At 34.4% G+C, this 24,054-nt stretch overlaps 1 protein-coding gene across 9 annotated transcripts in view; it reads right to left on the minus strand.

The window, feature by feature from the left end:
- Positions 1-2,458: 2,458 nt before the first annotated feature.
- PMS1 (PMS1 homolog 1, mismatch repair system component) overlaps positions 2,459-24,054 on the minus strand; it is a 41,297-nt gene continuing 19,701 nt past the window's right edge. For all 9 annotated transcript variants that reach the window (XM_087949568.1, XM_087949563.1, XM_087949569.1 and 6 more), the window contains 8 exons: positions 14,662-14,778; positions 11,002-11,124; positions 10,109-10,249; positions 9,064-9,893; positions 7,711-8,169; positions 4,247-4,377; positions 3,494-3,654; positions 2,459-3,046 (listed from right to left, as the gene is read on the minus strand). In XM_087949568.1, the coding sequence (XP_087805694.1) occupies positions 2,888-3,046; positions 3,494-3,654; positions 4,247-4,377; positions 7,711-8,169; positions 9,064-9,893; positions 10,109-10,249; positions 11,002-11,124; positions 14,662-14,778 (2,121 nt within the window). In that variant the 3' untranslated portion in view covers positions 2,459-2,887. The remainder of the gene's footprint in view (positions 3,047-3,493; positions 3,655-4,246; positions 4,378-7,710; positions 8,170-9,063; positions 9,894-10,108; positions 10,250-11,001; positions 11,125-14,661; positions 14,779-24,054) is intronic.

Below are 24,054 nucleotides of genomic sequence, written 5' to 3' on the forward strand. Positions count from 1 at the left end.
AGAGCCTGGTACTGACTCCTAGAATATTCAGCAGTTTTAAAATGTGTGTCAGCCTTCAAGATTTTCTCCTTTTGCTTTGCATCTTTTGGCTGTCATAAGTAATGGGGGAGGAGGGGGGGAATGGTTATGGGAAGTGAGCTGGAGGTGTTACAAACCAGAACTGTATAAACTGGGGGTGTACATTCTTGCTTAGGTTTCTATCCTATGCTATGCGCAGCTCCAACCCTTTATCAAACTATGTCAAGGTCAACGGACAGAAGCCTCATCACCACCTGGGGATGTCCACATGATGATATACACAACTTTTAATTGGATGAGCCAATTGAACTGTTGGGGGTGGGAACGTTGCCATTACTTTGTATATGTGATTTACGCGCCCACTTTCTCAGATTCAGAATTCTTTTGTTGCTACCACTTGATTTCCAGTAAAAGATATCTTTTCTCTGATTAAAGGAGTCTGAGTATTTCTTTCTTGGATTTTGAATGGAGCACCAGCTGACAATGTGTTATGTTCACCCGAGATCTCATTCAAGCCTACACCTGTCTTATTAATGTCTTTAAAATTGAAACAAAAGCTACTTTCTCTGGCCTGACCAATCCCCACCCCATCCCACTCCTTAAATCTTGAGAGATTTCAAAACTCCCCCCGCACCTTATTTTAGCGTTTTGCCCCTAGCTTTCTGTAAAAAAAAAAAAAAAAAGGTAGAAATTAATCTGGGAGATCTCCCATATTTGAGGTAAGCTTCTTTTATTCCATCCTGACTTTAAGTTACTACTGCAAGGCTGGTAAAGTCTCTTTTGGCTACTAGTGTGTCTGGTCTAGGTCAAAGTTCCCCTTAGTTCCACAGGCAGGCACCAATGCAATTTTTTCTTTCCGGCCTTTATTTTTATATATAACTCAAGGTAGCAAATATACCTTCATACTAATGAACACTAAGTTGATCTTGCATCGTTATCTCAGGACAAGTGTATTTGCCTTCACACCTAAAACTCCTTCCTCCTCCCCATTTTCCCCATAACAAACACCTTGTTCATGAGTTGGGCTAAGAGAGCCACCCAGCTGGGCTTTCATGCCTAAGGAAGGACTCGAACTCACGGTCTCCTGCTTTTCTAGATCACCAACCACTAACCCCAAACTGATTTTTAAACCTTCTGAGAAAGAAGAAAGGCAAAAAGGTGGATTCATCTTTGGTTCTTTTCCATTGGAGTTTTCTCAAACTCTTCTTCCTGAATGCCTGCAGGGCAAGAAACCTCTGGTTGTGGATAGAGGGAAAATAGGATGCTTTGTCTAGCTGCACAAATTTGACAAGGTGGGTAAACACGGCCCTCTTTAAAGACTTTTTTGGAGGGGAATTGTTCCATGAAACAGCTATTCCTTGTCGGTGCAAATTGGCAGGCTAGTTAGTCCACTTTTCTACATGAACCCACAAAGGTTTCTCTTGGATAAAATTTCCAACATCTGGTAACTCAGCAGAAAATAATTCTATTTTACGCATAGAATAGCTCCTAAGCGTGCTTAATTGGTCCCTAAGTAGACCTAAAGTTTCAACTAGGCTTATTGATGCCATATAACTGAGATTAACATGTATATTACAGAAACAGATTGCTCTTGTTCAGCATTTCTTAAACTTTTTGTTGGCAGAATTCCTTTCACTTCCAAAAATTACAGAGGACCTACAAAAGAGATTATTTGTATATATTATATTTATCAACATATAAAGTTGATTCACTTGTAAGAATATTGAAACATGCAAAAATATTAAACTATTAGATAATAGTATTGATATTTTTTAATGAAAAAAACTATTTCTTAAGAAATAAAAATATTGAGAAGAGTAAATTGTTTTAAATTTTTGCAAATACCTTTTGTCAGATATTAATTGGGGAATAATTTTGATTTCACAGACGAATGAAAGAGGGTCTTAGGGAATCCCCAGGACCACACTAAAAAAGCTGTTGCCCAGTAGCTGAAAGCCTGGTTCACACATCCTGCTAACCCATGGTCTACAAAGTGTTCTCTAACAGCTGAGTTGACAAGCGATTAGGAACCCATAAACAATGGTTTATGAACAAAGGCCAGTTTTGTACAATATGCTAAATCAAACCATATTCCCTTTTAGATACACTAATAACTCCGGACAATAGTTTGGAATTTTTAGTTCTCAAATTAAGTAGTTGTCTCAAACTCATGTAGATAATGCTTCTAATTTGTACTGATCATATATCTTGGTTTTCATGAAATGTTCTGCTAATCCTTTTAAAATAATTGGATTGTGAAACTACTATGCCATTATGTCAAACTCGCAGTCCATGAGCTGGATGCATCATGCACAGGCCACGCTCACCCCAGCTCCACAAATGGGAAAAATGTCGCGAACATGACAGGAATGTGACATCGTGAGTTTGACACCGGTGCGTTATAGTGTTGCCAAACAAAGATAATTATGTCCAAAATCTGTTTTTCCACATACATATTTTATTCAGGGGTATCTTATAAAAAAATAAGAAATTACATTGATTGTATTTTATATCAAAAAGCATGTCTAACAAGAGATATATAAAATTATATCTTTATCAATTTTGTGAACAATAGAAATGCATATTTTAGTTAACAGTTCCTCCTGTTATTTTTTGCAAGATTATCTATAAATAAAAATATGCAGTGTTAAATATGTAAGTCCAGCTAATATGAACTTGGAATATTCATATATAGAAAGAAGTACAGGTTATTTTCAATATAGTTCCACATGAATTTCAAACCAAATTATAATACAGTAATTATAGCCGAATACTAATTTAAAAAATATAAATGTCCATAGTATAACGTACGTAAAAGGGTGAAATATGATTTTAAACAGTATTTTCCTTTCTAGTTATTCCTTTCTAGTTATCTAGGTATTTTTGTTAAGAAATGAGTAAATGGACGACCATGGACACAGCTGTTATGTTGGGTTCCAAGCTGCTTCCCCATTCTGTTTATAGTATTCTGTACATCTTCTTCTGATAAATATAAAGGCAATTTTCGGGATAATCGGACTGCTTCTCCCTGTGGAATGAAGAATATGTATAGTAAGTGATGGTCATAATGTATTTCCAATATATTCTAATAGTACAGAGAAATTTGGCAAGTGGGTGATCTTCTATTACACTATTTTCTTTCTTTGCCTAATTACACACACAGACAACAAATTTTCACAAATGAATACAATCAAATTGACTCTGTCCTAAATCCAAACACAAATCCAAGAAATGTGAGACCATGCTTTGTGTTTCTTACACTGCTTCCATTGTAGAAGCTATAAGTTTTAAAATGTAGATATAGCTATATTATTTTAAAATATGCATCTCATATAACAGCAAATTAATACTAGATAATAAAAGAAATATTCTAATTATTTAATTTAATTACTGCTTTTAGTATAATTGTCTTACCCCCTCAGGGAGCAATATCTTTAAGCTGTGGAACAATCTTTTGAGAATACAACATTCTTACCTCCAAATAGTTTACCACTTTAAGAGGTCTGCATTCATAGACTTCTTGTGCATTATTATTTATCACAGCACTTAGAATTTCCTTCAAATCTGATATACCATAATATGGCAGACAGCTGGTCATTCCTTCTATTTCCAGCTGACTTTCCACAGCTGAAGTACCTTATAGTAAAACAAATACATGATACATGAATAACTGGATATAGTTTACATATTACTCTGATTTGAAATAGGTATACTGCCAAGCAATATACAGCAGTCCTAAACATGTGATTATACTACATTTAGATTTGCATAATACCTTAGAACAGGACACACTTTTTCTTTAATTAGTTTTAAAGTAGCTGTATCTTTTGCAAAACTTGTCAGTTTCCACATGCATGTATTCTTATGATGATTTAAAATTTCTTATTGTAAATTTTAGTAGAAATTGAAAAGCTTAAATTTGTTAATAAAAAGATTTAAAATTCAAAGATTAAATCACTTGTTAAATGATTCTCAGGCAGTGCTATTGTGATCTTAAAGATGGAGCACCCTTTCATCACAAGTATAACAAATTTTTAGTAATTTGTCACCTTTTAAAATACCACAAATTATCTTTATTTTAGTTTCCTTTGTATGTCCAGTGTAACATCCTTTTCCATGTAATTCTTATAGACTTCTCATTTTTAAATCTACTTTCAAATGAAATCTCCTGCTGTATTATATAAAAAATTATACTAAGAACTAAAGTAAGAAACCAAGATATAAATACCTGGTATTATCCTTATCTTAAATCCATTTGCTACAAGCCTGGGATCCAACAAATAGGATGATCCATCAAATCTTGTACTTTCCCTAGACATACTGCAAAGCACTTCCATATAATGAGTGTCACTAAAAAGACTACAATAAAAAAAAATCACATAAGATAGCATTCTTTAAAAAGATAGAGAATTTTAAAGAAGTATTCCAAAGGGGTAGTATGTGTCAAGAATTGTACCACATTGTTGTTTATTTTTACAAATGTTTGCAATTAACTTATACTCTTTGAATGAAATGGTACAAAAACTTCTATTACAGGTAGTCCTTGACTTATAGTCAATTGGTTAACAAAATTATGACAGCTAAAATAACTGATTTATGAATAATTGTTACACTTAACAATCCTCAGTGTCCTCATAATCATATAATAAAATTCAGGTGCTTGGCAACTGACATGTATTTATGACAGCTGAAATGTCCCTGGGTCATATGATCACTATTTGCAATCTACTCAAGAATTCAAACAACCAAAATCAATGGAAGAGGAAGCTTGATTTTTGTTTTAACAAATGTGTGATTTATTTAATAACTGTGATAAAAGGGTTGTAAAATCAACAACCATACAGCTAAGCAACCAAAGTTTCTATCCCAATTGTGGTCATAAGCTGAAGACTACCTTACAGTAAAACCTCTATTTAGCAGATATTGTTTAGCAGAGTCTAGAAGAAGTGAACAAAATTTTACAATAATAATATACCAGAGAAAGCAAAAGGAGGAAAGAAACTAGCCAATAGTTTGGTTAGAAGTCAAAAAGAGAAGGCAGCAAGCTATAGGCAAGTCTCTGAGTAAAGAAAAAAACAAAGCTGTCAGCACTAGAGGACAGTGAGGCCGACCAATTCTTCATGGTTTTATCAAACTTACCAAAAAACTTGGTAAGACCTGGTAGGTTATATTACCCCAGATATGTAAAGGCTGTGCTTTTTTTCAATGGCTTCAAGCTGCTTGGTTGGAGAATCAGCTTAATCCTTTCTGTATGACTGACAATGTACGGACCCAAGATTTAGAGACTGAAAATGATTTGGCTATGTAGTTTATCCCTGAGCCTGCAGCTTCTAAAATCTGTTCCTGGAAAGACATCTGTGAACTTGAGAATCTGTACTTACTAACGTGCTTGATAAAGGCCTGACAGTGGGAGGCTATATTAATAAGGAGGCTTTCACCCAAACATAGCAAACACAGAATAATATTTGAAGGTGAAAGTTTGCTACCTCAATTTAGGCATATATGAAAAGTGAAATTCAAGAAAATTCAGACAATCTCTGTTGACTCCAATGAAGTCATACTAACTGAAGTGAACAAAAAAGGGCATATAAAAGACAAAACTACAAACGAAAGAACAAATCTAAAAAAACTCTGAGAATGTCACATTTTTGCTAGAACAGACGATGAAAGGATTGAAGAGAAGTCATGCCCTTTCAGCTTGGCACCAAGGAAGGCTTTAGAAAAAAGATTTTTCTATCACTGGCTGAATGTGATTTATACAGACCCCCCAATAAAAGAACATGTACTCCCATCTCATACTACAACTATTTCACAGAACATGATCTGTTAGCGAACAAAGATAGGTCTTCTCCCTGACTTGGAACTACTAGTCAGCATTACAGCTTGGGTTAAGTCAGGGGAATGCATCCAGGGCCTTTTTAAACTTGTTGCTGCCAAAAGTTGGCATAATAGTATGTGCTAGTGGTATCGGCCTCTCTGAAAACTTGAAGTATTTTCCTTAGAGTGAATGAAGCCTTCTAACAATCAATGGCACAGCCTACAGTTTAAAATGTGACTTTTTAAAATGTATACTTAGCTACTGAGGAGGGAATCGCAACTGATACAACAGAAATGGTATTTATTACACCTTGCAATTAACCTTCACAATACCTGATGTTGAGTTGCCTTCCCGTCCTCTGGCACTTTTGATTCTGCTTCAAATAAAGCTACTCCCCAAAAATCAAAGGATGAGAAAGTATGTGCTTGTGAAAATGTGCTGGATCCAAAGTTCAGTGGGATGTTGTGCTGCAACAGCTAAATTAGACTGCCAGAGAATCCTAACAGAGATTCTTTTTAGGAGAACAACTCAATGTTCCATGGTGCTCAATGAACCATTTGTGACCTTCTGACATTTAAATCTGAAAGCAAATTGAATGGGGAAGTCGGATTCACTTAACAATCATGATATTAGCTTAATAACTGCAATGATTCACAAGTAAAATGGGGTTGTAAAATGGGGTTGTAAAATGGGGCAAAACTCAATAATGGTCTTGCTTAGCAACAGAAATTTTGGGCTCAACTGTGATCATAAGTTGAGGACTACCTGTAGCAGAAATAACAGGAGAGTGAATAAATAATTATGTGAGTTTAAAGAAAACATGGAATTCATAGGTAAACAGCAGCTAATCTTATCCAAATTTTGCAGCAATACCTTTAAAGGTTGTAAAATGGGGCAAAACTCACTTAACAAATATCTCACCTCGCAACATAAATTTTGGGCTCAATTCTAGTCATAAGTCAAAGGATACCTGTAATGGGACTCTGTTCCTGTCCTAATTACAGATATTAATACCATACACAATGCTGTTTAAAATTTGGAATTCTTTTGAATTTTCTAAAAGGTTCTAAAACTAAGAGAGACCCCAATTAATCCAAAACTACATAATTGTGTGTGGCAACAGCACTTCAACCTTTAGGATTATCAGTGTATTTGAAAGGGAGATTAGGAGCAGACTTTTCGATCAATGAGATGATAATTAAGTTTATGTTTAGAAGGCCCTGACTAAATTAAATTCCCTATCAAACTCTGATCTTTACAATGCAAGGATGTAGATATGTCATGGTTTGAGCAAACATTTCTGAGGATCACCCAAAAAATATTGTGGTTTCTAAACTTTTCATGCCATTAATCTTTTTTTTTTTTTGTGGGGGGGGGATTGCTTTAAGCATTTTAGAGGACCAACAGAATCATTTGAAAACTAACAACAAATAAATGTGATGGCATGAAAATAGCTCCTGTATCCCTGTTCCATTTCTAAAGTTAGGGGAAATTAATCTAAAAATCTTATGAAAATCATACCATCAAGTGAATCTATCTAGAATCCTACCCAGTATTTAAATAAGATATGCATTTCCTGTACTGCCATATAAATATAATAAATATTTTTTTAAAATACAGACTTATAATATTAAATGCCTTATAAGGAATCTTATTGTACTGATTGTTTATGCTTGTTATATACCCCTAAATCTTTTAAATTTTATCATGCAAAATAAATTTTATTACTAAATGGTTCTATTTTAACATTTGGTTTTTTTGTTTCATTTTATCATGAATACAATTTAATTTAGAAAATAAAAATACAAATCAAAACCTATGCTTTCCTGTTTACTTAAGATAGATATATTTGTAGAATGTTATTTTTACTTTACCTCTCAGTTAATATAATAGGAGTATCCAATTTCTCTATAGGAAGCTTATGATTTTCAATTAGCTTTTTGAAAAGAAGGGCTTCTTCTATTCTGTATGGATTTAGCATCTCTATTTTTTCCTCTGAGGCAAGTATCCATGCATCAGGAAAATTTGGAAGGCGAATTAAGCAAGATTCCTCTTGATCTGCCTTTTTATGTTCAAGCCTTTGAAGATTTTGTTTGAATGTATCCATAGCGAAAGGCAGTTGTATAGTTTTTATTGCTTGGTAATCATCATGCTTCTTTCTTATTTGCGAGTTAAAAAGTGTGTCCAATTTTTGCTGGTTATTTAAGCAGTCTTTTAATTTGATCTTGTGTCTTCTCTCTCTCTCTTTCATTGAAGTTTGTATATTCTGACACATAGCTTTTCTGCTTTGCCTGTTGTATCGTTCCAGATCTTTGCCAGCTTTTTCCTCATATCTTACATAAAGAAAGAGAATGGGAAAACAGAATATATGAATTGTGTTAGCACAAAATGTTATAACAAATACATAATGTGTTACTTTTCATTACCCAAAACAATTTCTTGCTTCATTTTAATAGTTTTAAGTCTCATTGTCACTGTATTTTCAATAACAATTCCTTTTTAATACAAATATGGAGAGTATATTATAGCTGCAGTTCAATTATGTGGATTCATTTGTTCAAAGTTAGAGAGGCACTGAAAAATGCAACTTGTGACCATTTTTCAAAGCTATGGTCTCTGCAACATCGCCATGATCATGTGATCAAAATTCAAATGCTTGGCAACTCGTTCATATTTTCACATTCATATCATCCCCAAGATCATGTGATCATCTTTTACAACCTTCTGACAAGCAAAGTCAACGGGGAAGCCACATCCACTTAACAACCAGGTTATTGGCTTATTAACTGCAGTGATACACTTAACAACTGTGGCAAGAAGGGTCATAAAATGGGGCAAAGTTCACTTAACAAATGTCTCACTTAACAGCAGAAACTTTGGGCTCAATTGTGGTCATAAGTTGAGGACTACCAGCATTTTATATATATGCAGAAACAAAGTAGGGCAAAAGGGAAAAATACTTTTGCATGAATTAGTCCATTTGCAAATTGCTGGATGCATATTCTACCGTATGCACAAAATAACTTTTCCTTACTAGCTCCTTACTAGCTCCTTGGGAGGGTTAGATCCAGAAAACCATGAAGTTTACTTCCTTTTTAAATATTGGTTGTTCATAAATCAAAGGTATTAAATTGAATTGTAATTGCAGCCACGCTTTTCAAAAACACATCTTACCAAACTCAAAGAAAGTATTTTTTTAAATACAGAATTAAGTTCAACAATCTTACTTCTTTTTTTCTTCTTCATTCAATGAGTTCCACATTGCTTCCATTTTCAGCAGTAGTTTTTCTGAGTTTAACTTGGTAATTTCATTCAATGAATCAGGAGAATAGTCTTGAACAAAAAGTTCAAATGCTGACATGGATTTTCTGATAACCTTATTGCTAATTAAGTCATAGGCTGTAATCTGACCCCTTTTATCTTTTATCACATTCGGTTTTTTAACAATTTGATTGTTACTGTCTTCTTGAAGGCTACTCTTTTTCTTTGTAGTTCTTACTTCATCCATATTTGGAATTAAAATCTGAACAGGTTCCAGATTTTCTGCTCTGGAATTTTTAAATGCATTCCCCAGACTCCATTTATCAGCAGTTATTTCAGATGAATCTGCAGAGGTTTTGACTCCTTCTCTTTCTTTTTGAAAACTATAATTTCTTGAATCACTCTCCATGCTGTTTTCACATTGAATGTCCATTGCAGTATTATCATCTAGATTAAATGTTTCCTTATTCTGTCGATCTTGACAAAGTACATTGTTTGGTTGTTCATCAGGTATTTCAATTTCAGTAGAAGTATCATGAGAATGATTATATATTGTTTCATTGCCAACTAATCTGTTTTTCTGCACATTAGCATTTTGTATGTCATTACTAAGAAAATATTGTGAAGAACAAGCAAGTGGATTTATTCTTGTACAAGATTTGCTTATGACTTCTTGTTCACCTTCATTAATATCTTTTGAGGTTTTGTTGCTTGCACTCATTTCAGAAGACACAGAGCTATTTAATGGTCCATATAATGATATCAAACTCTCTTCAATAGCAAGATAGATAGATTCCTAAAAAAAATCAAAGAAACAATAATAAAAATACATTACTTATTGTTGCAGAACAATTTATTTATCCTCAGGCCACAAGAATTTTGCTTTTTTTAAAATCCAAGCAATATTAAAAGAACACAGACTCACAAACAACTATTTTACTGCATCATCATAGTAAAATCTCTAGTATCTAATTACATATTATGAAAGAGAAAAAGACTTAAAGACTCTACCTTATTATGTACTAATACTTGAGATTTGTCTGGTATTAAATTGACATCCACAGTAGATGGAGGAACAGTAATGTTGAGAAAGAAAATCGGGAATAAACGATTAAAATCCTTGTGTAATGTGCTATAGTACTGTTGAACAAGCTAAAATATTCATAAAAAAAGAATAAAGTTAATTCAATATTTTTAACTTTAAAATAAATATAATACCAAGTTATTGTTAGAATCTAATGGATTACTATCATCAAACAAACTGTGTAAGCAATATTTCTTTTCCCTGTGGTAACATTTCCTGTATAAAGCTGCTCCAGAGGACCTTACAAAGTGCTATAACAGATCTTTGCTTCTATGACACTGGATTCCATATTATCTTTGAGTATATATAGCAAGAATTATAGTCACATAACTGGGTTGAGGAAAAAAAATAGCAGCTTTTATTAGGCTGCAACTACATAAAATTGATGCAATGGAACTTTGTTGCTGGTAAAGGGACATGCTACAAGAATGTAATACTACTTCACCTGGTATGTTCTAAATGCATGCTGATGCAGTACTTCCCTGTGTTAAAAAAGGCAAATTACTGCCCATTAGTAATTATTGAGGAACAGGCTATATTTAAAAAAAAACAACCCAGTTAATATGGGAACTTTTAATTTTATCTTAGGTTAAACGGGAGGAGAACCTAGGTAACTAATTTCAATAATTAAGAACTGTCATCTCTATCCCATGCTGCAGTGGAATACAATTCTAAAACTAAAGGGAATTTCAAAACAACTTGTGATATAGGCTTGCATTCTAATGTACAAAGTTAAAACTTGGGTTCAAGTCTGTTATAGCTACTATTTAATTTAAACTATATTTTGTAAATCACAGAAATAGGATTGAAAAGGCAGTACCTTGAGAATTTCTTTTTGATACACTGGTCGGCTGTTTATAAAAATGTAACTTCTTTCTGAGTTCGAATGACCTGTCAAACTTCTATCTGAATCAGGCTTTGGAACAAAGCCACTGAAAGATATCTATAATGATAATGAATATATTGTTAAATGATTATTAAATAACATTGAATCAATAGAACTTTTAACAAAAATTAAGTCATTTTGGTACATGTAATAAATATTGGTATATAAATTGGTAAATATTGGTATATAAATAAATAGGTAAATACAGTTTTTTTCAATAATTTCCCATGTAATATTTTACTTTTCAGTTATTACTTATAGAATGCAGAATCAAATGGTTGGAAGGGACTTTGAAGAGACCTAATCCATCCATGCCAACTTTAGTTTATTTGATGTTATTTATCCAAGTATGAATTTGTTTTGGCTCACTTTCTTTGCAGTTTCCTTTTTAAACGGCAGCGACAACAAAATAAGCCTTTTTTGTGCATCATTTCAAATATTTTTATTTATTTTATTTGTTTGTCAATTGCTTACAAGATAATAGGTATAAGTAAAAACATAGTTATGAATACATGGATACATATAAGAAAAATAAAAGAAACAATAGGCAGGCACGTTGGTGCGCTTATGCACGCCCCCTACAGACCTCTTAGGAAAGGGGCGAGGTCAATAGTAGAAAGTCCAAGGTTGAAGTTTTTGGGGTTTGGGGAAGCAAACCACAGAGTCAGGTAGAGTATTCCAGACATTGACCACTGTGTTGCTGAAGTCGTATTTCCTGCAATCAAGTTTGGTGCGATTAACCTTGAGTTTGTATCTATTGTTTGCTCTTGTATTGTTATGGTTGAAGCTGAAGTATTCATTGACAGGTAGGATATTGCAATGTATGATTTTATATATTATACTTAAATCGGACCAAAGGTGGCATAGTTCTTGGTTTTCTAGATCTAGAATTTTGAGTCTGGTGGCATAAGGTATTCTGCAACGAGCAGACGAGTGGAGAACTCTTCTTGTGAAATATTTCTGGACTTTCTCAACTGTGTTAATATCAGATACGTAATGTGGGTTCCAGACTGATGAGCTGTACTTGAGTATTGGTCTAGCAAATGTTTTGTATGCTCTAGTTAATAGTGTGATATTACCAGAGAAAAAACTATGTAAGATTAGGTTAACAACTCTTAATGCCTTTTTGGCTATGTTGTTACAGTGGGCTCTAGCACTTAGATCATTAGAGATGAGTACTCCAGGATCCTTGACAGAGTTTGGATCATCAACAAGGTCTAGTCAATTCAGCCTGTATTTTATTTTCTGATATTTTTTTTGCCAATATGTAAGACAGAGCATTTATTTGTTGAGATTTGAAGTTGCCATTTGTTTGACCATTCTAATACATAGTCGAGGTCTTTTTGAAGGGTAGCAGTATTGTCAGTGGTGTTGAATAGTTTTACATCATCAGTGAAGAGAACGCAGTTGCTCTTAATATGATCACAGAGGTCATTTATGTAGAGTATGAAGAATTGGTCCTAGAACACTGCCTTGGGGGACACCACTGTTGACAGGTACAGAATAAGCATATTTATATGTAGTTTTCAAAATATAGCAACATATACTCATAGATTTGTGTATATATATGTTTCTCAAGTTGTATGTTCTTAATATACTGTACTTAGTATTAAGAATAAATACATACTTACATATCCATTATCCTATTCTCTTAAAACAGCGGTCGCCCACTGGTGGGCTACGAGAAAATTTTAGTGGGCCGCGGAGAAATCTAACCCCTAGACCAACCCCTCAAGGCAATTAATCCAGGCTGCGCAGAAACACAAGGCTGTGCTGCCCACATGGCCCATGGGAACCCTCCCCGCCCACTCACTCCTTACCCGGCAAACTTGCCTGCTAAATTGCTATTTTTCCTTTTTCCAACCATCAGCTGTTCTGCTGTGCTGGGAGATTTAGATTAGCTACAAAGCAGGAAATTGTTGGATTTCTTGTTTTCTAGCTAGTCTTTAGATCTTCAGCTCTGCTTTTAAGCACAGCCGAACCTCCCTTAGGACTGAAGGTTCTATTATTCAGTGCAGACTCATGGCAAGCAAATTTTATGTGACAGACTCAGGTAGCCAATGGCAGATAGATAGATCACAGAATGATTCTGTGAGCAACTCAATCTGCCTGCCTGCTTTTGGGTAAAAGTTGCTCTTTTTAAATAAAAAATTCAATATTTACATATATGGTGTGTTGTGAGTTAATTTTGTGAGTTTGCTTGCAAGCAAATTTTATGTGACAGACTGAGCTAGCCGATGGCAGATAGATAGATCTCTGAATGAATCTGTGATTCTGTGAGCAACTCAATCTGCCTGCCTGCTTTGCCTGATTTTGGGTAAAAGTTGCTCTTTTTTATTAAAAATTCAATATTTATATAAATATTTATAATATTTACATACAAGCCATGGCCAGCCAGTCACATGACCACCAAGCCACACCCACAAATTAGGCCATGCTCACAGAACCTGTTAGTGGTCCTGGGGATTTAAAATTATGAGTTTGGTGGTCCCTGAGGTCCAAAAGGTTGGCGATCCCTGTCTTAAAGAACTTAAAAGGAAAGAAAATTCTTAAATGGCCATCATAGCTGACAATATTTGAATGAAATTAAGACTATGAGAAGTTAAGAGAAAGGAATATAAAGTTGGTTTATAAGTTGTTACTTCTGTAAAACTTTTATGGACTTTCTGCTGACACCAGTACTGAAGAGAATGAAAAGACTATTTGTAACATTAGAGGGGGTGAAGAGTCACTAAATATGTTATACTTGTGATGAAGTTTGGAAATCACTTTTGTATATATTTCTTTTCTAAATTATATCTTATTTTCTTTCTCCTCACTCTTTTTCTTTCATTTCTTCTTTTTGCACCTTTTATTCTATTTTCTTCTTTTTTTTAAAGTTTAGCTTGTACTAAATTTTATTATTATAAACAAAATACTTAATAAAAGTACATAAAAAAGAACAAGGCTGAATTGCTGAGAAATGTCCATTGCAACCATAATCAATCAGCCTGACATCAATACTGAAAGATTCTGGAAGAGATAATCAACAGATTATCAACAGAAGTGAGGACACATGTACCCATCTCATCAAGCCCAAAGAAAGTCCGGGATGTTATAGGATGGGCATGGGCTGTGGGCAAGGGGTTTGGATTAGAAGACCTCCAAAATTCCTTCCAACTCTGTTATTCTATGTTCTATAATGCAAATATAGAAGTAAAATAATGTAAAAAGTAAAAGGCCGCGTTACTGAAAAATAAGCCCACTGCAACTTCAATTTTCACTATTACCTCTAGGAGATGGGGGAGGATCATAGATTAGGAAATATTCCTTCAGATGACTTTGATTCAAGCAATTTAAGAACTTAAACATAACATAGCCCAGCAGTGGGACAGATAGAAAAAATAAAGACAGTTTCATCTTTGGGATTATTTTGCTATATTCTCTGGGGGATTTTTGATTGAGTGTGTTTTCAGAAAATTTATTGAAATATGGATGTTTTAATGTTTATGTTATTGTCAAACCATTACTCAAATGACAACAAATGAGATGTAAATAATATTAATTTGAAATAATACTGGAAGAAGTAATTTATGTAAAGGCTTAGAAACTTAACTCCAGATCTTCACGGTGTTGCTGAAAAGGTACCATGTTCTTCATAACAGCAGGTCCCACTACTTCCATGAAAGCCATTTTATGGTCTAGTACCCTGTTCTTCTGCCATATGATTGTCTGAAAGGCAAATTTATAACATTAAATTGAAATGTATGTATATAATAAGAACAAGATCTATTCACAAACATGGATATGGAATGGCACACTTGTCCTGGGTTTTTAACATTCTGTTCCTAAACACATGTACTTTCTTATGAGTACAGAATATACTGTTGGTCCTTTGGTATATATTGTGTAGCAACTGGGCTGTCTATCTAGAGTTCCTTACCTATTTTGTTGTCTAGTGACAGATTTTTAAACAACTGGGAAGTCTACAAATACAGAACTGTATAACCCTTAAAAACATCCACAATGATGCTGGATTTTTGATTCACAAATACCATCAGTGTGACTTGACAAAGAAATTAGCCAATACATTCCTTACTTCAATATATTAATTACAAAACAATAATAAAATTGGTAACAGAATACCAGAAAACAAGTATAAGATAACAATAAGCATTTTTTAAAAAAAACCAACTGTAGAATGCTAGTATTGTTAACATGGTAAAATGTATGCAGATAGAAATCTCACCTAATTCTAGTACTTGAATTACTATAGAATCTCAGTCATTTTCAAACTGAGATAAATTTTAGTCCAGCAAAATAAATAAATAAATAAACCAGGCATGATATTCCCCTCTGAAAAAAAATCGGGGCCGGTCAAAAGAGACCCCCCCACCGCGTGCCAAGAAATCGCTGCCCAGCTCCCTTTCGCACCGCCTGCCTGCCCGCCCGCCGCTCGCACTGCCCCCGCCCCTCGCCCGCCGCCTCGCACCGCCCGCCCGGCCTCCGCTCGCACCGCGTTGCCTCGGGAAGGAAAGGCAAAACCAGGAGCCGCTGCTGCCGTTGCAAAGCGCCGCTGCGGCTCTTCCTTTTTGCCTTTCCCTTCCTGAGGCAACGCGGACTGAGCCACGCAGAGCCACGCCGGCGGTAGCAACTCCTGACTCGGGGCCTCCGAGGGGAGGAAGGAGGAGAAGAAGGGGGGAAGGGGGGGCGATTTCCAAAAATTGGAATTCCGATTTTAATCGGAAGAATATCATGTCTGATAAACACTATACAGAAGCCTGATGATGGCAGATGAGATTCTGCTGAAACGTTGCTACAACTTTAAAAGAACAACTACAATGACGTGGGAAAATACCCGAACAAAGCCGAATGCCATATATATATATATATATATATATATATATATATATATATATATATATATATATATATATATATACACACACACACACACACACACACCAAATTCTACCTCATTAAGAAATTCACATGTTCAGTTCATATTAAATCAAGTTTACAGTGCATAAAATACAGACCAGGTTTACTCTTATTTGTTTAAAGCATGGCATTCAAGTTTCAATATTTAAAAAAAAAAATTTTGTTGTTCAGATTTATTGTAAATACATTTTTGATCATTTTTATAAAAGTATTTTCAAAAAGGTAAAATAATAAAACAGTCAAAGTTAGCAGAATTCCATACACACTGCTTTCAATTTTACTTCACACTTCATGTGTTTCTCATAATCATTACATTTTATATGGAAATAAAGAGAAAGAAAGTGGTATTTGGTAGGTTTTGTACAAATCTAAATGAAATTTACATAAAATAGTTAATCAAGTTAAATTATTGTTGTGTATTTTATTTCCAACTCACAAATTTACTTGTATCAATTCATTAGTGGTTAATAATTATCATATACAGAAGAAACATTTATGTTTCTTTCATGCTTAGAAATTCCCAATTTTAACACCTTTGAAATAGTACAGCAGTAATAGTATATACATACATACAAATCCAATAGATCTACTTTCCAATCTATAGGGTCTATTTAATCTATCTATAACTTAATCTATCTATAAGTTAAAGTAGCTCTCAGGTCATTATCAAGAAATAAAGCTATAAGAAATCGTTGAAAATTGATAGAAATATGGCAAGCAATATAAAACTTTTAGTAAATGATCTAACCAGGCTATGCTACCAAATCTGGAGAATGACAGAGTCAGCAAGGGAGTGGAAGAGATAAATCAATATTCCAATATAGAAAAAAGAGACTTAGATAGGGGTCAGAATGAGCAAGCTAATATACAATAGTTTTAATTTCATACCCAAACAGAATAAGGCTTAGGATCATCCAATTAGAGCCTTACATGGAAAAGGGGATGCCATGTGTTCAAATGGACATAGAAAAGGTCAAGGAAGAAAAGACATTATCCTGCACAAATGAGAAAGTCAAAGAATACAAAAATACGTTAATGTGTGTTTCATCGATATCGAAAAGCCTTTGATTTATGTCACATTATGAACCATCTTCAGAAAAATGAGAAAGCCACAGCATCTCAATTTTGTTGTTTGAAACCTATACATAAATCAGAAAGCCACAATAGAGCAGAAGATAGAAAAGCAGACTGGATTCAGGTCTGAAAGGATTATGAATAGGGCATATATTCTCCTCTTACTTATTCAATCTATATGCAGAATACATATGGAGGGAATTTGGATTAAAAGAAGATGAATATGGTTTTAAATTGAAGGAAAAATAACCATATTGAATATCAATAACCAGGGCTATGCTGATGACACTATTCTAATAGTTGAAAATGCAAATGATCTGCAAGCTTTTGTAATGAAAGTCAAGGAATACAGTGAAAAAATGGATTAACATTAAAGAAGCCAACAGGTCAAGAAATCAGGTTAGAATTGACAGAGGTTGTAGCATCTCTAGGGTCTTCCTCTTGGGATTAAGTATTAACAGAAAGGAACCAGCACTTAAGAAATACTCTGCAGATTAACACTTGATAGAGTAGCCATGAAGGCCTTGGAAAAGACATTCAGATGCTGAGATCAGGATCATGAAGGCAATTATTTCCCCATAACATTATGGAAGTTCAAGTTGGACTTAGAAGAAGTAAGATAGAAATAGTTTTGATGCTTTGATGCTGGAAAAATTTCTTGAGAATACTATGGATAATCAAAACTCTCAAGTGGATCATCAAATAAATCAACTCCGAATTCTAATTCAAGCCTCAAAACACTTTGGACATGTTAGACGAAGACCATTTTTTTGAAGAAACCTACAATGTTGGAAGTTGCAGGAAACAAAATCAGAAGATGATAATCACCAGCAAGGTAGATGGACTCCATTACAGCATCACTGGGTGCAACTGTGCAAGATCTGAAGAATCAGACTGGAGAAAATCTACGTACTGTAGTTGCTAAGAGCTGACATCAACTTTAAGAGCAATGAACGAATGGATGGGTTTCAGAATCACTGGATTTTCCTTCTATACTAGAGAACACCCACTAAATCAATCTGAGTTGAAGTAAGGTTCTTGCATATGCAAAATCTCCTATATATAATACGATTAATGAATATTTAATTAAATTAGTTATTAAGGATACACAATCTACACACTTTAAAATTGAGATGTAATATAATTATGCCAGAAAGAAAATAACAAAGTCCTGCAATCTTGTAACAATGGAAGTAATTGTTTGGGATAAAAATAATCATGGATTAAGCTACGGATTAAAAATCTGAATAATTAAACATTTAGTTAAATTTAGTTTAATCATCTAGATTGCATGTAAATTAAGATGCATGTAGGATAATTCACAGTGAGGAAAAAAAATCAGGCCAACTCTGGAGCATGGCAACCTGCTAAATACAAAGTTCAGAGAACAAATGCAGTTAATATCCTAGGCATTTATATTTACTTTTTAATCCCAGATTGGTACTATTTTTAACTGATTCATAGTCTTACGGAATTCTTAAAGTCTTGATAAAATACTACAGTACATTTATGATTCTTCATTCTATCTCATAACAGGTTTCCTGAATTCTTTCATTTATAGAACTTTGACTATACACTGAAGATTATGCAATAAATACACTGTCACACACACCCGTATTTTCTAGGTCATATAAATCTTGGGACCATGATGAGCCAAGAATGAATCTGACTCTAGGCAGTATGATAACAATGCAAAAGTACGCTATCGAAATATACTATTACATACAGACCATCTTAGGTTTAGTGAAAGTGAGCCAAATATATCTTGTCTTCTCTCTGTTTCATTGAAGATTATAAGAACTGACAGTTTACAAAGTGGGCCAGAACAGCCACTGGTATTAAGCATCGGGGATATCTTCCCCAGGTAAAGCCCACCCTCTGGCTCCTATTGAAATTACCTCTGTTCATTACCACTTGGATGTAACAACCTACCCCAATCCCCCTGATATTTCATTACCCTGGCCTCTGCCTTCCTGCTTCCCTTACCTAAGGGAGGGGGTATCCTGCATCCCAAACACACAACCCAGATACCCAGAGTCAACCTGGGGGTAGGGGGTAGTATCAGGACCTGCGGGGCTTCAGCACTCACTTTCAGCACAAATGGGCCCATCATATTATGTTAAATGAAATTAAAATGAAATCTAATTCAGTTTATGACTTAGGCTACTCACTTTTATGCTCAGTGTATTCTTTGACCCTTTAAAACTTGTATTCCAGAAAATAACCTATTTTCTGCATTCATTTTGTTTCATAGGAGGCCCAGTGAATACTTCAATAGGTAATCCAATAGATATTAACAACATCTGTGTACCATGCTAAGATATAAATCCTAATTTAGTTCATCAGAATTGACAGCTGGTTTATGAAACTGATTTTTTGGGGGAGAGTCTACTAATCATAGCTCCTAGCTTGGATGAAACAGAAAGGATGCCTAAGCACCCTGGTTTTCCTCACTGTTGGTACAAAAATGGGTCATATTTGAATGGATATATTCATATTATATAATTCTGATTTCCTAAACAGATTCTTAATTTTTTTGGGGCTTGGCACAAAGTAGAACATAGCCATTAAGGTTTTAATCCCAACACAACTCAACGTGCAATGTACTCCAGAGTAAAAATATCTCACATTTTTATGTAAGAAAGCTACTTCTAGTCCAGATAGATTGCTTAAGAGGCCAGATCTAGTCCACAGACTGCCAGATGGACATACCTGTTTTAAAAGTACTAATTTTAGAAACTTGTGTTAAAAATTTGTAAGCAGATGAGGCCATGTGTACCACTGAAAACTAATGCCTGATGAAAAATAATACTATCATCAGGAGTTGTTTGGATCCATAGAAGCATTGCAAAGTACTTGTAAATTCCAAAGATGAATTCAGTGTCCTCAATTAACAAGCCACATTTTTTTTTTAAAAAAAAGTTGTTTCTTAGCATATCTTGTGTTACAAATCTCAAATCACAGCACATCAACTGAGACAATAAATAAATCCTTGGGTCTGCTCTGCAGGATTTGAAAATTAATTTTCCTGCTGGATTTTCCCACTGTCAGTGCTAAGAACAGATTCTTCCAGGACTGGCAGACTCAGATTTCTCCTTGCTCATCTGAATCCTTCTTTTGAAAGGGGAGGTATTCCGGAGAAGCAGATGACAGAAAAGTGTTGGACAGATGAGATGGCTAGTGAAAGAGACCATTAGAGATCCAAAGTCCAAAGAGTGCAGACTGCTGAGCCACTGTATGAATAATTCTAGCCAAGTTAAGCAAAAGCCAATCACATCCTAATAAAAATTAAGACTCCCCTTTTTCCATAGGAGAGGAAACAGAGTAAACAACATCGACATGAAAAAAGAGCGAGACCCAGAAAATACAAATTCCAGGTTTGTTCTGTAAAAAGTTGTTTGTTTGTTCTCATTTCATCCAGTCTCTCATAGCTTCCATGTATTCAGCAAGGATCTCAACTATATTATTGCTGGTGTGAAGTGACAGGGTATAACTAGATATTATCAACATAAAAGATGATGCTTCATCCAAAATCAACGGATGAACATTTCTAACAGTTTCGTATGGATGTTAAAATAATATGGATAGTCAACCCTTGAGATACATTACACGGGAACAACCATAACTATTCCTCTCCTATAACTATGGACTGAAACTCTCTACTCAGAAACATCATAAAGAGCACACTCACTTCTTGTAACAGTCCAGAAAGATATCATGGCTGATGATATTTAACACTATTTGGAAATCTATCAGGTCTGAACCAAATTGGGAAGAATTAAGATACTCTGCTTCATCTAGGGCTCTCTATGCCCTGCTGCATTCTGCAAAGCTTCTTCCAAAAAGGGAAGCCTGGGGACAGGACAAAGTTATCTAACATGGTTGGATTCAGAAATAACTTCAGGAGTAAATACTTTATTGCTTCCATCAAGGACAATGGTACCATTTCTTGTCATAAAGAAGCACTTTTCATGTACTATATCTGGAAATCTCCTCCTAGTTATACCAGAAGAAGCCAAGCAGATCATGAATCCACCCCTCCACCCCAAAAAGTAGAGCTAATATTACAAAAACCCTACTCACTTCCTTGAATTCCGCAAATTGAAAACATTGTCAGATAACCTTGCAATATTTCTCGCCAAACCACTCACTATATTCTATCCAATCGACATCCACTTTTGAGCTAAATACAAGTGATTTGTTCACATGGATTCTCACAAATACATTACAGTAGTGTGCAGGAGAACCATTCCACTTACTCTTCCTGAAAACATTCTGGGTAACCTTGAACAGAATGGTGCTGAATGAGAATTTGTATTACCACTGTATGTATGTATGTATGTATGTATGTATGTACGTATGTATGTATATGATATATGTATGTATGTAAACTATAGGCACATCTCCCATATAAGATGACTTTGGGCAGTGTTATATAACATACAGATGTTAGTATCTCATGTCCCTCTGACCATATTCAGTCTTTGTCTTCTAATACTCTATGATCTAAGCAATTCGGTCACTTTACTTCTTGGAGTTTCTTTGCAAAGTATTAGGAAATATGTTGGCCTGCATGCTGTCCCTTTCCAGGCCCCCAATCTATCATTTTGTCTGAGGGCAGGAGAGTGACAGAGTATACTCTCAAAGCTTCTGCCTCTAGGCATCATCTCACTCTCTCTTTGCATCCATTTAGCAGTTAAAACTAAGGGAAAAAAGGCAAGTATTAAAAATCCCTTGTGTCCTCCAGAAGATATCTCCAAGACAATTTTTAAATTCAAATGGCAATTCTTGATCAGTGCCAATTCTTAATCAGAGCCAATATGGAAATATGAAAGAAACCTGAGTATTTTTTTTTTTGCCTTTTTCTAAGAAAAAAAAGAAAAATTGACTGATATCCCAGTATAATGTTCAGCAACTAATATTTGTATAACTAAATACAAAAATGAAAAAAGTCCCCAAATTTCTTTCTCATGTTATTTGACAAAGACATTTGCTCTTTCCCACAGGATTTTGAAATAACTGATACAACCCACAAGAATTTTAAAATAATTGATATACCCCACAGGATCTGAAGAAAGACGTTTTCACATTTTACACTGAACCCACTACTATTTGTGCAAGCAGCTAATATAATTTTCTGCTGTAAATGCTATGCTGCCATTTAAAAAATGTGATGGATGAGAAACAAGATGAGTGAAGGAACTGGTAATAGGATACAAAAATGTCACCTTTAGGTCAACACTTCACATTCAACCTGTTGGGGGGGGGGGGGTGTTGTTGTTACATTAAATATTTAACAGCTGAGAGACAGTAAGATGAGTTGGTCTCAGTCATTTCCTAGTAGACAGGTGTCCATCTTCTCCACATACATTTACTAATCAATAAGATTTTCCTATGCTGGTAAACAAGCTTCCTCTTTCCTTTTTCACATAGATATGTGCTCTCATTTTTTTCAAACATTCCCATTAACACTATTTTAGTAGGACCCTCTGGAAAGCGACTAGGGAAATCCTAGTTATAGTTAGCCACAAGGTGCCATCTCAATTTGTTATATCATTTCAAAAAGAAAAAAAGTCTGACAACTCAGTTGTACAAATAACCTTCCATAGGCTCCCATTTTGGAATGGACTAAGAATGCTAACATTAATCCCAATTTGCTTCACACTTACAAAATATAAGCAGCAATTCTTGTGTGCACCCAATCAATTTTGCTATCATTTCTAGTAACTTTACTAATTTGAAATATTTTAAGTGGCAAAGAATTTGAAACTGTTTTCCTCAAACACAAATGGGAATTCAGATTCCTAGAAGTCACATCTCCTTCACAGAACAAAAAGCAGATAAAATTTCCAGGTAGTGTGAAAATATAGGATTTTTTTTTAATATTCATTAACAGGCAAGAAATAAACATCTAATACTCCCAATCCTTTTTGCTTCCAATAACAGAAACCTAAAAAAACCATAATAAAAATGATAAGAAATGACCTCACTGTGATCATTATATCATTCAGTTTGCTTTCAAGGAAGATGATGATGAAAGAGAAAAAATACCTCTTTCTAATACAACCACAGTGGCAGGAGTATCAACATTATCTGTATTCAAAGAATGCCTTGGCAGGATAAACCTTCACAAAAAGATGATACACAACCTAATCTAGGATGTCAAAACAGCAGTAGTTCCAAGGGTTGTCTGTTCAGCAAACCATTATTTAACGCAAAACAAAACATTATTTAAAAAATATAATTATCCCAGGTTTTCAGGTTCAATAATATGAAAATATCAAGATTACTAAGAAAGCAAACCAAGAGGCATTCTGTTGCCGTTTGTCAATCTATGGGGAAAAGGGAGGAGGGTATAAAAGCACACATGGTGCTTTAAAAAGTTTTCAGAAATGAAATGAACAGGGATAGGGAGAGGATATGGAATAATATCAATCCAGTAACTGTTTTGAATATACTTGAGTTCTTTTTTTAAAATAAATTTTTATTCTTTAAAAACCTAGAATACAAAAATCTCATAACTGTTAATGGAAATGAGATTTTTGTATTTTTGGTTTTTAAAGAATATGAATACACACACACACACACACACACACACACACACATATATGAGTATTCTTGAGTTCTTAACCATTCTTAATGCAACAGAGTTAAGGAAAAATCCCTACCAATTGTGATTATACCACAGTTATGCATTATTTCAATACAATTTAGAGAAGGAGGCTGGCCATAGGAGGTTATATGTGATTTTGGGAATCAACCAATGACAATAACATATTTCTCCAGCTTCCAATTGCAGGGAATAGTAACATTCATGAATATTCTGGTTTTATTATCAGTACAATGTTCCTTATATGTTTGCAGAAAATACATATTTATTGTAAAGTCCACATATATCTCCAGAAACAATGACAGTGCCATAAATGCATCAGCCAAATTTCTATAGGACATTACATATCTAATGAGATTCCAAAAGAGGATAAATATATGTTA

Source organism: Notechis scutatus, chromosome 1, assembly GCF_049901735.1.
Source record: "Notechis scutatus isolate UNSWTSFEM ecotype Mainland chromosome 1, rNotScu1.2, whole genome shotgun sequence".
Classification (NCBI taxonomy): domain Eukaryota; kingdom Metazoa; phylum Chordata; class Lepidosauria; order Squamata; family Elapidae; genus Notechis; species Notechis scutatus.